General features: G+C 29.8%; 1 protein-coding gene across 1 annotated transcript in view; it reads left to right on the forward strand.

Moving 5' to 3' along the window:
• Positions 1–13,984, forward strand: part of LOC111635970 (multidrug resistance-associated protein 4-like) — a 131,659-nt gene that overhangs the window by 18,521 nt on the left and 99,154 nt on the right. The window contains exons 3-6 of the mRNA XM_023381123.1: positions 1,115–1,220; positions 1,301–1,519; positions 4,818–4,907; positions 13,246–13,409. Coding sequence (XP_023236891.1) covers positions 1,115–1,220; positions 1,301–1,519; positions 4,818–4,907; positions 13,246–13,409 — 579 coding nt within the window. The remainder of the gene's footprint in view (positions 1–1,114; positions 1,221–1,300; positions 1,520–4,817; positions 4,908–13,245; positions 13,410–13,984) is intronic.

Genomic DNA, 13,984 nt, shown 5'->3' on the forward strand with positions numbered 1-13,984 from the left:
ATGCTGATAGTTTACCATCGGCATGGAAGTTCCTTGTAAAAGAAAAGTTAAAACACACAAATTCTTAGTTCCTATCTGCCCTTTATAATATGATGTTTTTTATGTATATATTTTTTATGAATTTAGTCCTTTTGTGCATTTAATCCTTTAGGTTTATTTATTTTGTTTTTGTTTTTATTTTTATATCGCCTTATTTATTATTTATATTAATATGGCGTCAATCTATTTAGTATACTTATTTTGTATATTGATTGGTTAATTTATTTTTCGTTTTAATTTTGAATTTATAATGATCGAACGTTCCATTTAATACAATTTTGAAATACGTTCGAATGCCAGTTCATCTGAAGATGGCCTATTCCATTAGGCTGAAAACGTTTGTGTTTCAATAAATATATTTCAGCATATAAGGTGTTAAGTGTTTTTATTAAAGGTTTAAAAGAAGCTGAGTGGAGTTTCAATTTATTATGCTGGCATTCGAATAGAAAAATTACGTTTTACAAGGTTACCGGTGAGCACAAAATATACAGTATTTTATGTTGTTTTTGAGGGTGTCGAGTTTAAATATTTGGTCCGTTTTTTTCCGATATTTTGATTGGTTGGTAGACTACTATTTGATATTCTTCTGTGAATGTTACAGTTTGTTAGAGTTAACATTAGGAAAAAATATGATATGTGAATCGTATTTTTAATTGGTGTATATATGAAATTGTGCCAGTTTGAACTGTCCGAGTATCCCGATAAACGCGACAATTGTAGACTGAAATAACCAAATTCTTTTTATGGTTTTCGTTTTAATGGTTGTTATATTTGATTTATATAACTACAAAGATTATTATACGTGATAATTTATGACACCAGTTATTCAATCTAACACATTTTAAACTATTTTTATTTCTATATTGTACACAAATTAAAAAAAATTTTAAATGTCTTACATTGGTCAATCGGTGTGATAAACGCTTACATAAGATAACCTTCGCAGTTATACAAACGTTATCTTATAACAACGCGTGGCGGGGTCTGCTAGTAATTTATAAATTAAAAAAAATTGAAATACGTATTAAAAATATTATTATAATTTATTACGTTTCATTGCAATTTTTTTTATCAGAGAGTGGAACGAAGAACTACAGAAGAGAAATCCAAACATACTGAAAGCTGTATTACGATTAGTTGGATGGAAATTCTTAACATTAATTTTACTTATATTGGTTCAGGTACTTCACAATTGTTTTCCCTTAAACGTTAATCATATATTAAAATAATTAAAATAACTGATATTTATGTATATTTGCAGGAAACGGCGGTAGTCGCAGGCCAAGTACACTTTTTAGGAGTAACAGTACACTATTTTGACAATAGGTCGGAATGGAATCCATACAATATTTACTTAAGCATTGCCGGATTTTTTGCAATGACTGCGATGTTTTTTATATTATATAATACTAATTATATTATGACAGAATTAATTGGAATGAATTTAAAGATAGCTTTTTGCACGATTATATATAGAAAGGTGAGTATCAATTATAATGTATTATGAATATATTATTATATTTATATTCTTCAGAAAAAAGACTTTTTCAAATAAAAGATTTGCTATGTGCTTAAGTTTTCTGATTTGTTGTTAATTTACATATTACAGTAATACTGCGTTTTATGTTCGCATTATAGAATTAAATTTAATTAACATTACAAATACAAAGGGTTCAATTCACTTATGTGTTATTTTCATGTTAGGTGCATAATTATCAAAGTGGTTATTTATACATATAGTATGTATATACAATTTGCTATTTAACCCTTCTAAAGCCATGACGTAAAGATGACAGTTTTAATGTTATATATGAATTAGGATATCCTAAATTTCGATTATATAATACATCGGTGAAAACATGTTCTTGTTCATTTTAGAATTCTTTTAGTGCACCATGTCGTCATATTCTTATAATAAGAAAATTTAATAATTTCGACATATTTTCAAAAACTTGCTTTCATGCAAGATATATTATTTCAATTGAAAATGCACTAAGTATGGATACAAATGATGTAAATGTAGACATTGATGATCATATTGAAGATGAAACTTTTACTGATGATTTTGATTGTCCCAACAAAATATTATAAGATATGGAAAAATTTTATACGGCACTGGCGATAATTAAAAATATTGCAGATATTTTGTCTAATTATGGAACGCAAACCTTCAATAAACATGTATAGGAATTAAAAGTAATAGAAAGCAATGCAAGAAATGGAATTTCTCTTTTTGAATATGAAAGTAGTGGGCTTAGTACAATTGAACCAGGAGAACTTGAAGAACAAATTCGGTCTAATAATGAGCTCTGTTCAAATCAATGAAACAAAATCTTAAAACTAAAATTAAATCCAAAGGACGTCTGGAGAGAAAGATTAAGCAGACCACTTTTTACAGAAAAAAATTAAAATACAGAATACAAAATGATATATTTATTTTACTTTATTGGTATACCTATCAATCTACTTTAAATTTCATTACTTATATTTCACTGATTTAATGATACTTCATAGTTTATTGATTATTTTATTGAACAACATTGTAACTGAACTTTAATAAATAAAACTATAATTATTTATAATTGTGTAGTGATTATCAAAATAATAATTGTAATAACAGGGCATACAGTAACCAGCCGGAATATAAGAACATACAGTCAGTATGTATAAATAGCCATGTCCCATAATTATAGACATTTCAATAGGATCTGCCACTGTCAATGATTATAATAAGCAAAGGTGCATGATGATAAAAATATTGGTGGGCTACCGCCATAAAAATGGTTTTGCTTATGACGTGCAATTATTTATATGACTTGATTGATTTCCCTGGATACCCAAACTGCAATGTAGCAAAATTAGTTCTATAGTCGTTGGATATAAACAAACGATGACAATAGCAAATTAACAAAATGAGTCCTTTAGACTTCTGTGCTGGCTCCTTACAAAACCAGAGTACATAAAAAATGAAAATGCACGAAAGTGTTTTTCAATTTGATATTTGTCTTTACCATAATCATAAAAGTACGCTTAAATGTACGTAAATTGTCACATATTACAACTTCTGTTATTAAATATAAATATGTAAAATTTAGTACAGTATTTATTTGCATTTTCCTAATATATACTGTTAGTTAATATATACTGTTAGTTAAAAATAGCTATTTATATTATTTTGGAAACATATCTTTACATGTCAATATTTCTTTTATCTTTATTAACATAGGCAAATGTTGTCTAACACGGTTAAGGTAAACTGACACATTACTATATATATATAATGATAACATTTTATATCGTACTACTTGAATGTGCTTTCCTGAAAATAATATTCTGAAATTTATTACTGATAACAAACTATTTATACAGGTAACATAAGTAAAGATAATAAAATAATTTTATAATCTTTATAATTTGCTTTATAATCTTGTCAATCTATTGTTTATTATTCATTTGATCTGTTAGAATTAGTTTGTAAAATTTATAATTTGACGATGATCACAAAAGTATTCGAAAACAATGGCACTTTATGTGTCTTATTGCAAGAAAAATTGAAATAACTATTTTTCATTATTTACAGAATTTGTTTTTTCAATGTCTTTAATGTCGGTAATTTAATTTGCAAGTGCGATATACTTTTACTCTTGCATATAATAAACGCGATTTTATAAATTATCGATCTAGAATATATATAGCTGTACAATAGTACTATTATTTATATTATTTTCTTTTCTATAATGTCTGGCCTAATTCCAATTAATTTCAAATTGGATATTGCCTTTGTTTGTGACAACGCAATTTTCGGCCTGTAGTCTGGTGACATGGCTTTTTCAGGAATGATAGACTATCATCGCAAAACATTTAGTACATCCTGCTTTCCAACAATTAATATTTTTGTTTATTATGTAGTTGTGCCAATCAGTATATTTACCAAATTCTGTATTTAGCAATTTCATTAAGAGTTTTTTTTTAACTTATAAAGCTCTTAATTTACGCATATTTTATTATTACCACATACGAAATTTTCTGTCTTACACGCGTTAGCTATTAAATCGTGTGCAAGTTTTGATGTTTTTTTGTAATAGTTTGATCAGTAGGTACTTTTTAATTTAAATATCTAATGTGTTGAATTGTGCAACTAACTTACAAAAAAGTATTAAAATAACATCATAGAAATTACTCCTGATTCATTGGTTATCAAATGTTTTAACATTTTCCTGAGTATATCTTATTCAACTCAGTTATAATAAAACAAAGAGTTTTTGTTTATACAGTACTAAAACATTTAGCAGTTTATTAGCCTTGTTTATGCTTAGTACAGTTTTGTGTACTATTTTCTCAGGAGACAATAAAGAATGCTTTGTTATTTTGACTTTGACAGATAAAACCTTCTTAAATTTTACTCAAACCCTATATAAATCTAGGTAAGGAGTTAATTTACAGCCATTTGAGCATTGATACGTTTATTTTTCGTGTTTTTTTTTAATTTAAAAAATAAACATAAAAATTAATTATTTGAATCAAGAAAAATTTTATATTGTTAGATAGTACGCAAAATACAGAAATTGAAGATATAAGTGTAGTTTTTAATGCCATGGCCAATTTTTCAGAATTTAGGAAAAAATAGTGTATTTGAGATGCCAAACACTTAACACTTGTGTAAAAGTTAGAAAATTTTATTTCATTTCTTTGTGTACAATTTTGTTAAAAAGTACTTTGTTATTGGAACATAACATATTTTTGAGAATGTTTATTTATTATATATAAATTTTTTATAGGCAATGAGGTTAAGTTCTTCATCTCTTGAAAAATCGAATGTTGGGCAAATGGTAAATCTTATAGCAAATGATGTCAGCAAATTTCAAAATGTAAGTTGAAGTTATTATTCTTATAAATATAAATACACACAGTGTATTAATATTTTTACCTGCTGTAATAAAGTTACACGACGATAAAAAGATGTTTTTGTATATGTAATTCAATTAGAGGTAAATGTGTTCGCTTCAAAATCTCTGTTTTATTTACTATCAATTCAAATTTGGATTAATTCGGATAGATAATTATAAATTCGAGTAAAGAATGATTACAAAGTCAATCTGTTATATATACAAATAACTTATAGAAGTATAACTAATGCTGTGGGTCTACTGGATCCACGTCACATTTTCGATGTCGCTTATCAGCCGCTGTGCTCATTTTATTGGCACATGCGATTCAGCAGCTTAACAAATCTACTGACTAACATTGTAATAGGCAGACGTGTTTCGCATGTAACAACAATGTAGGTTTATAAGATTTGTATGTGTCAATTGCACCCACAACAGTAGTTACGTAATTTTGTTTCTAGTGAAATGTTTCATGTTTTTTTCTCTAGCTTTTACTTTTTTGTTTCGAAATGGAAAATAAGCGAAGGAAATGAGTCATCTCAATTCATTTCAGTTACAATACGCATCATTCGCTGTTAAATTTTGTAAATAAAATTTTCCTTAGGAAGTAGCGAGTGTCAGTTTTTTACACCTAAAAGTACATTAAATTTTATACATAATTATGAAAAAGTACAATATTAGATTTAATAAAATGTTAAATTTTTTTGACGAAACAATTGTTGTTTTTGTATTCGAAGTGAACGTTTTGTAACAGATATTTCTAATACTTTCAAAAAACACTTCTGCTAAGTCAAAATAAATGATCATTGATACTATATTAATAAGTTAATAAGTCTATACAGATCGAATAAAAAAATAATTAAACTTGAAATATAATATTATAAAATGTACATAATAATGATTCATCAGACCCAGAACACAATAAGTGCAACTTCAACTCACATCAGTTTAAGTTTAATCTAAAACTTTTAAAACATGTTGTGTGGAATTATCGATAATGCCGAATTATCCAATGTTTTGGACTTTCGCAAAATCTAATAGATTATACGCAATTTGATCTTTCCAGACACTACTGTATATTTTCCACTGCGTAAGCTGCGATACGTTTCCAATCAGTTTTACGTAAACTCTAATCCATCTGAATATGATTCAGTATATTTCTTTACTTTGATAACTTTGAAATACCTGCTTAAACATTGATATGCTAGAACAGGGGTGACCAAAACGTGGCGCATGCACCAAACTTGGCGCATTGGACGACTACAAGTGGCGCTTCGGTGCAATCGACCTGTTGACCTGTTTTTTATTGCTTGTACGTTACACGACGCATTCGTGTTAATGTACACTACACCACTGATGTCATATAGAACTATTTTTTACGGGTAGCTACACTGCAACCGCATTTTTCATTGCTTGTTCTGTGGCAAATCTGAATTTTCGTCTTATAGATTGAAATACCTAAATAAGGGGTAGCCGAAATTTTCTCCATTCCGGGCTGCTAACACTCACAGTACGCCACTGCGCATGTGAACTCGTCTATCAAAATGGTATGCAAAAGGTTGGCCACCCCTGTGCTAGAAGAATGTCATTTTTTGTCTGCATTTACCAATTTTTACTACTTTTCGATCAAGTTTTATATGAATCTTTATAGAGTACAGTCGACCCCCTATAACACGGTAGATATGTTCCGTTTTTTATGAAATTTATGTTTTAGGAGACCTTGACAATCACAGCCCGGCACGTCTGCAGTTTACAGACTTACGGCTGTTTGAAAGGTTTCTTCCATAACATTAATCGATTCTAGACTAATTCGACACATTTCCAAAATATGTATAATTATTTTGGGAATAATTCATATAAACTATGCTACAAACAAAAAATTGTAGGATTACATACCGAGTGTGTACCGTTCGACGTCGCCAATGCTTAAGCTTGTTTTTGTCGAGGAGCAGCGCACCAAACGGCGGCCGCGATTTCTGTTAAGTTATTTTTCTGCAAAAACTTCGTTGAATTTTGGAGACATCATTAATATAAATAATTTTTATGTCCGTTGAATAAGAAATGTTTCTTTCACAAGAAATGTGTAAAATTAGTGCTGTATTAGACTTACGGTACCTAATTTACATACTGTACAGACGATAGTGAACTCAACTTACATGCCTAAACTCTCTGTAGCGTGGCGCTGGACGGCGGAAAGTATATATATATATATATAATTATAATAAAGTTACAATAAGTTAAGTTAAAATATAATTATATATACAGTACCTAATTTATATATAAATAATATATAATTTTATGTACAGTATCTAATTTATATATAATTTATATAAAGGAGAAGGTGGTATTATGGAACCCCAATTACATTTTAGTGAATTGTAAACAAAGTATCATAACTACACCCACATTTTTTGTGCGAAAAGTACTGGTAACTAGTAAACTAAATGTTCCTAATTGGATTTTTCGCTAGTATAACTATAAGTATGGTTTTTGAAGGCTTTTGTACAAAAAGTCCGAAAGTAGGCTTAGAGAAAATCGGGTGGTAATATGGAACCTTACTGTATATTTTCAAAAAAATGCTTTAATGTAGCCAAAAACAAATAGGAAAGGACAAAAAATGTTAAATAATTACCAAATTATTTACTCCAATGTATTTTATCGCAAAAATGCTTTTATAATAGAAAAATATGACCTCCATCAACAATATATATTCCAGCAGCTCTTTTTCGATATTCTCGGGAAGAATTGGCTTTCTACCTAGTGTCTTTTTCACAAATTGCTCTGGAGGAATGTCTGCTTGCAAATAGAAAGTTCGGAGGAGTTGAGTTCCATATTACTGTAAAAGCACCAATGGGGTCCGTATTTCACGCATCGCCATCTTGAATTAACTTATGTCTGTCAAGACCAAAATTTAAAAAACGTGAACATCACACAGATTAATACGTACCCCTAAGTCTCTGGAACGGAATACATGCACCGGTGAACCTACAACTACGCGATTTATATTTGAAAAATAATTAAATTCACTTAGCATTCAAAACTTGCGAATTTTGAAAAAAACAAATTTGATGATTAAATGCGGACAACCGTTTAACTGAAGTAAAACGGGTTTTCCCCTTGCTATGAATGTCTGCCTAGTTCAGTTCAGCCACATTCCGCTACGGTTCGCCTTTATTATCAGTTCGAAATGGGGTGGTTCCATAATACCCGCAGTGTTCCATAATACCACCTTCTCCTCTATAATACTGTACAGACGATAGTAAACTTAATTTACCAGCCTAACTCTCCGTAGCGTGGCGCTGGACGGCGGAAAGTAGTTCGGCTGCCCAATGACGTTTTACCGAATTATAGGAGTTTTTTTACCATGTTTGTACGGATACCGTCGAAATTTTTTCGCCGTCATACAGGAATCCAAACTATAGGAACCCGTGTTATAGGGGGTCTACTGTATAAATCAATTAGCCTAATAAATACGGCTGTAAGGAATTGGAGAGCTTATCACATCAGGGATAAGCCATCCGATTTATTATAGTTTTATTCATTAGCCTAGTCAATTTATAGTGAATTTATGTTGTGGGCTAGAAGCGTTATTCTATAATATAGGAATTTTTATATTTGGCAATTTATTACGCCATATGAAAAGTGAGTAAGTATAGTTTATATCACTGAATGAAAATAATTGTCAAACTATCTTACAGTTTTCAACTGTGTTACTAATAAACAACTATTTTCTTGTGTATTTCTGTTATAAACCATAATACAGAGTGTAAACTTTGGACAGAGTGAATCTGTGCATTAATTGTTCATAAAAAATAAAATTTTTGAAAATTTGATCTAGTATACGAAGCAAACACTCAAAGGGCAAGCTGGCAGAGACATTTTTTGAGTAGGTTTCTTTTCTATTACTTATGAATTGTTATAGCTGTTGATCACTTCTATAGAAATTCGTTCATTGGGATTGTATTTTATGAGAAACAAAGTATTGTTATTGGTATGCTTGTTGGTATTGAAACTTATTTTAATTAATACATGATATATAGTGAATCTATATATATAATCAAGATGGGTTGATGATAATAATAATAAACGCAGAGCCCAAACAATTAGGAGTTGAAAGTTGAAATTTGGTACACAGATAGGGTACGTCACGAAAACGCACACTAAGAAGGGTTTTTTCGAAATTCCTTCCCGGTGGGAGAGAGTCAGGATTAAGGCTTAACACTTCCATCAACAATGGAAGTGTTAAGTAACAATGGAAGTTTTAAGTAACAATGGAAGTGTCAACAATGGAAATGTTTCGTAACAATGGAATTGTTAAGAGAAAGAGACGTGCAAGATGCAGATGCAGAGTTTTCGTTTTAGTGGGAAATCGAACATATTTTTAGACCATCTAAAAATTCTCTGATCAGTCCGGAAACAGGGGGACTCAATTCTTGCATTCTGTGAAAACGGGTAAGGTTGACTATAACGTAATAATGTTAATCTTCCCTATCGTTACTTTTGCCCGAGCAACGCTGGGCCTACCTGCTAGTTAAGTAATAAAATCTAGCTGTAAAGAGGAATGTTTTTTCCTTTAATTATTTATTGTCCAAACAAAATTTTACATAACTGTATCATTTGCCAATGAATTTGTACGAAGTATTTATGACCCATCAAATGTTTTATTAGATACTAGCAGATCCTGCCACGCGTTGTTGTGGCTCAAAATGTACCAATTATAAATGTATAACACTCCCCCGTGAGGTGGGGGGAAATTTTCGAAAAAACCCTTCTTAGTTAGTGTACATTCTCTTGACATACCCTATTAAAACGCAATCAAAAACGCAAAAAACCGCATCTAAAATAGTTTAAATAGAAGCAGAGTTCTAGACGGTAAGCCTTAATCCTGTCCATCTCTCCCAGTGGGGGGAATTTCGACACGTATAGTATATAAAAACGTATTCGAATGCAACGTTGTGTCAAAATTTCAAAGGAATCGGTAGGAACAAACGAACATTACATTTTTATTTATATAGATAGATAGAAGATGATCTGCTTTAGTTCATCCTCATAGAAAAGCAAACTTAGGTTGTCGTATTCACGGAGTTAGCGCCATCGTTTGGACATAAACGCCTTAATACTAGATGATATCTTTTAATTTATATGAATGTTTAACGGAATAATATACAGCCTATGTCCACCCTGAAGTTCCATTCTAAATATTGGTGAAAGAATTTTTGAAATCGGATGAGTAGTTTCTGAGATTACCTCCTACATCCAGACTTATACTACGTTCGCACACAATCCACGACTCACTTTGATCTCGATTTGCCTACAATCTCGATTGTGACTGTCGCCAGTCGTACAGTACGTCGTGCTGTTCGCAAAGGTAACTCGCTTGAGAAGAACCCGGCTATTACACGAGATTATAAAACTGACATAACTACGCGATAAGTCACGAACACCAAAGAACAAAATGGAAGTTTTGGTTAGAAATAAATACTTTTTCTTGCCATATATTTAATAATAGACAGATGTCATCGTCTCTCCAGATGTCTTTTTTTATTTCTCTATCGATAGCCCGACACGTGTTCCGCATCCATCTTGTATTTTCTCGCGCACGTGGGATTGTGGGATTTCTCTTATAACTGGATCTAGTTTCAAGAACTCTCTTGAGTCGATCGCGATTGAACCTCGTTTCAGTCGAGATTGAAATGGTCGAGAGAGATCGCACCAAGGCATAGTTGCCGACCTTGGTCACAATCTTGATCGAAATGCTCGGTGCGAACAGGGTATTACAAACTTTACCTCTTTATAATATTAGTATAGATTAAATGCTTGAATCATGGAGAGAGAGAGAGAGAGAGAGAATATATACGAAATACAAAATTCTTTACAGTTACTGTTGTCAAGGTTGCCTTGTAGTATTGTCAGTCATTTACATTTGACTATTTTCATGTATTTTTTATTATATATTTATATATTATCATGTTCATATTCTCGATAAATTTTTCTGGTTTTCGCAGGAACTAAAAGTATTACTGTGGAATATAGCTTACTTTCATTTTTAATTACTTATAATTTTTAATTGTCATGTGTTCTCCTTAGTAATGCAACAATTTCGTGTTCTGACATAATTTTTCTTTACTTAACATATCACGTTTTCATACGATCGCATCAAGGAGTATTTACTTATTTATTTTACATTTAATCGGAACTATCGATGTACAATAGATTTTACTTTCGAAATGACACAATTTATCCAAAACTACAATAAAATAGAATTAAAAGTACTAAATAAAGTTATTCCGGACAGAACTTTTAATTTAAGCAAATAATTGTATATTACGCCATTAAAATATTTATAAATTAAAATTTGGTTGAAATACTTAACTATTTCTTTGAAATTAGGTAGTCTCTGTCTAACTCTTCCCACATCGGTATTATTAGTATACGGAAGATGGCAAAATTTGTTTAAAAGGAAATATACTTTGTGTATTTCCTTAATAACTTTGTTTAACAAATAAGAGGCTGACATTGCCCAGATAGATAAGCAGTAATCTATTCAAGACGAGAAGTTTGTAAAGAAAATCGATCTTAGTATAATTTTTAGGATATAGATTTACAATATCACAACCATATTCCTCGAGGAATTGCAATAGATTTAGCAATTTTGAAGGTATATGAAAGCAGAAAACCTACTGGTGTTCCAACTCAGACTACCAGACATTAATCTGAATTTCTTTTAACTAGATCTTTTTATCAGGAAACAAACTTCAATTTGTAAAAGAAATCTTTATTTATTCAGAATTTCAAGAATAAAACATACTTTTTTCAGGCTAAAAATTTGAAATTAGCAATTTAAAAAAAAAACAAAATAATAAATACAATAAAAATTAAATTACTAACCTGGAACAGTGCAGTTTTTGCATATACACGTCTGATATTACAATGTTCCTCATATAGTTTTTCTTGAAATTCCATATTTTAAACAATTTTATGAATATAAAAAAGAAAGACTTTTTAAAATAAATATAACTTATAGACGATCATTTAAAAAAATATCTTCAAGTAATCTATAAATCTGGAATTCTCTAGTTTTTACTTATATCATACACGCCTTTAACTGTTTTTATGAATATTCGTAGTTTTAAAAAAGTTTTTGTAAATGAAAAAAACAAGATATTAATTAACACTTGAAAATTTATTGTATTAATGCACAAACTGTCGAAAAACCTGACAATTTCTTCCACTGTTTAAATGTGAAGATTATATTTATTTATTGTAAAATCATGTTCTGTACAATGCGTAACCAACGGGTCTGTCTATATCCTAATTTATTTGATGTCATATCTTCCAATCTCACGCCTAAATGTTCTCTACAGGAAAAAATAGTTCATAAACTAAAAAAATAATTTTCAAATTTGGTATGAACAAACAAAACACATTTCCTTGAATTGTGAAATTTGAAGTAAGGCAGTAAATTAATCACAGAAGCTAACTAAAATAGATGCGGTAGTATATGATCCTTTAAAATAAAATGCATTTATTTAGAAGAGAATCGCCACCAAACACTTTTGAGTACTTCTGAACATTGAAATTGATCCACATTAAAGTCAAGCCGGAAAAAGTAATTTGAGTTCACACGGGGATATGTCTAATGCATAGGTGTTTCGCTATGGGTGTTGGTATTAGAAAAAATACCGTGTAACCTTTTCCTAACAGCAGTGAAATGAATCTTTCACAATAAACCTAATTTAACAAAGAACACAAATATTAGTACTATATGAATCGTTTTGTGAAAGAGTTTCTGCCAGTGTAGAATAGAAAGTAATGTAGTGTTCGCTATAGAGTATAAGGTTAAGGAGTGGAAAATAACAGTTATATGACTCTGTGTGATTGTTTTTATATCGATTTTATGCAAAACACGTTCGTATAGTATTTACAAGCTTGCACTCATTGATAAAACACTACAGTCTGCCATCATTCAACATTCATGCCAATAATATAGTGTTTCTAAAAAATTCAAAACAACGCAACAGCCTGTCTGAATTGAAAATGTACAGCGATGTTTTCACATTCAGAACTTATATATTTTACTGAAATTTATGAATAAAATTTATGAATATTTAAAAACCCAAATTTCAATTATCGATAATCTAGCAACCTGCAACCTCCTGTCCTGTAGTTGTCAAATTACAGAAAACGTCTTCATAAAGTAAACTAGTTCATGCAAGCTTAACATATTCTATAATTTCTATAATAATTATACTGAAATTTATATTACTAGTGATCGAATTTATAGTATTTTGTATAAAACTGATATTATTATTTATTACAGAATATTAATGGAATTCCATATTTGTTTTCAAATCCGTTTTTAATCATCACTACGATAGCGATATTATGGCAATATTACGGATGGACTATTTTAGTAGGATTCTTGGCCATATTTCTCTTCATTCCTATACAATTTGTTTTGAGTAAACTATATTCAAAATTCAGGTAATTATTATTTTGACTTTTGAATTATATAACTGTGATAAACCTGTAAATAAGATTTAAAAAATAATGCATAAGTTAGTTATTATTAATTAAGATGAAATAGTTATTTAATGACTATAATTTAGTCGAAATCTAGACTTATAGCTGATGTTAGAGATGACGGGATGACCAAGAGCATTAACCTTCTTTGCTCGAGTATTGTTTGCATGACATTTCAGCTATTGAGACTAATGTATTTCTTTGATTATAGTGTTTGTTTATTTTCTCTTATAAAGCTTATAATTTGCAAGTACGACATCAGGTAATTTTCCGAATTTTTTGTGAACTTTGCAAAATTTTTTGGATTGCTTTATTTAACGTATAGAAAATTCAATTATTCTTGTCTTAATACAATTAGCAAAAACATTTCATATCTTTTGTGATACTTCGACTAATCTTTACTTTTAATTTAAGTAATCGAATTATTATAACTGCATTATAAGAATTAAAAACAAAATGAGAGTTGTGAGATTTAACACAATTACTTTTTAAGTTTAAAACAATACTTACTTTTGCATACAAAATAAACATATTGA

This window comes from Centruroides sculpturatus, unplaced genomic scaffold (genome assembly GCF_000671375.1).
Source record: "Centruroides sculpturatus isolate CEXI.00-Female unplaced genomic scaffold, Cexi_2.0 scaffold880, whole genome shotgun sequence".
In the NCBI taxonomy this organism is placed as follows: Eukaryota; Metazoa; Arthropoda; class Arachnida; order Scorpiones; family Buthidae; genus Centruroides; species Centruroides sculpturatus.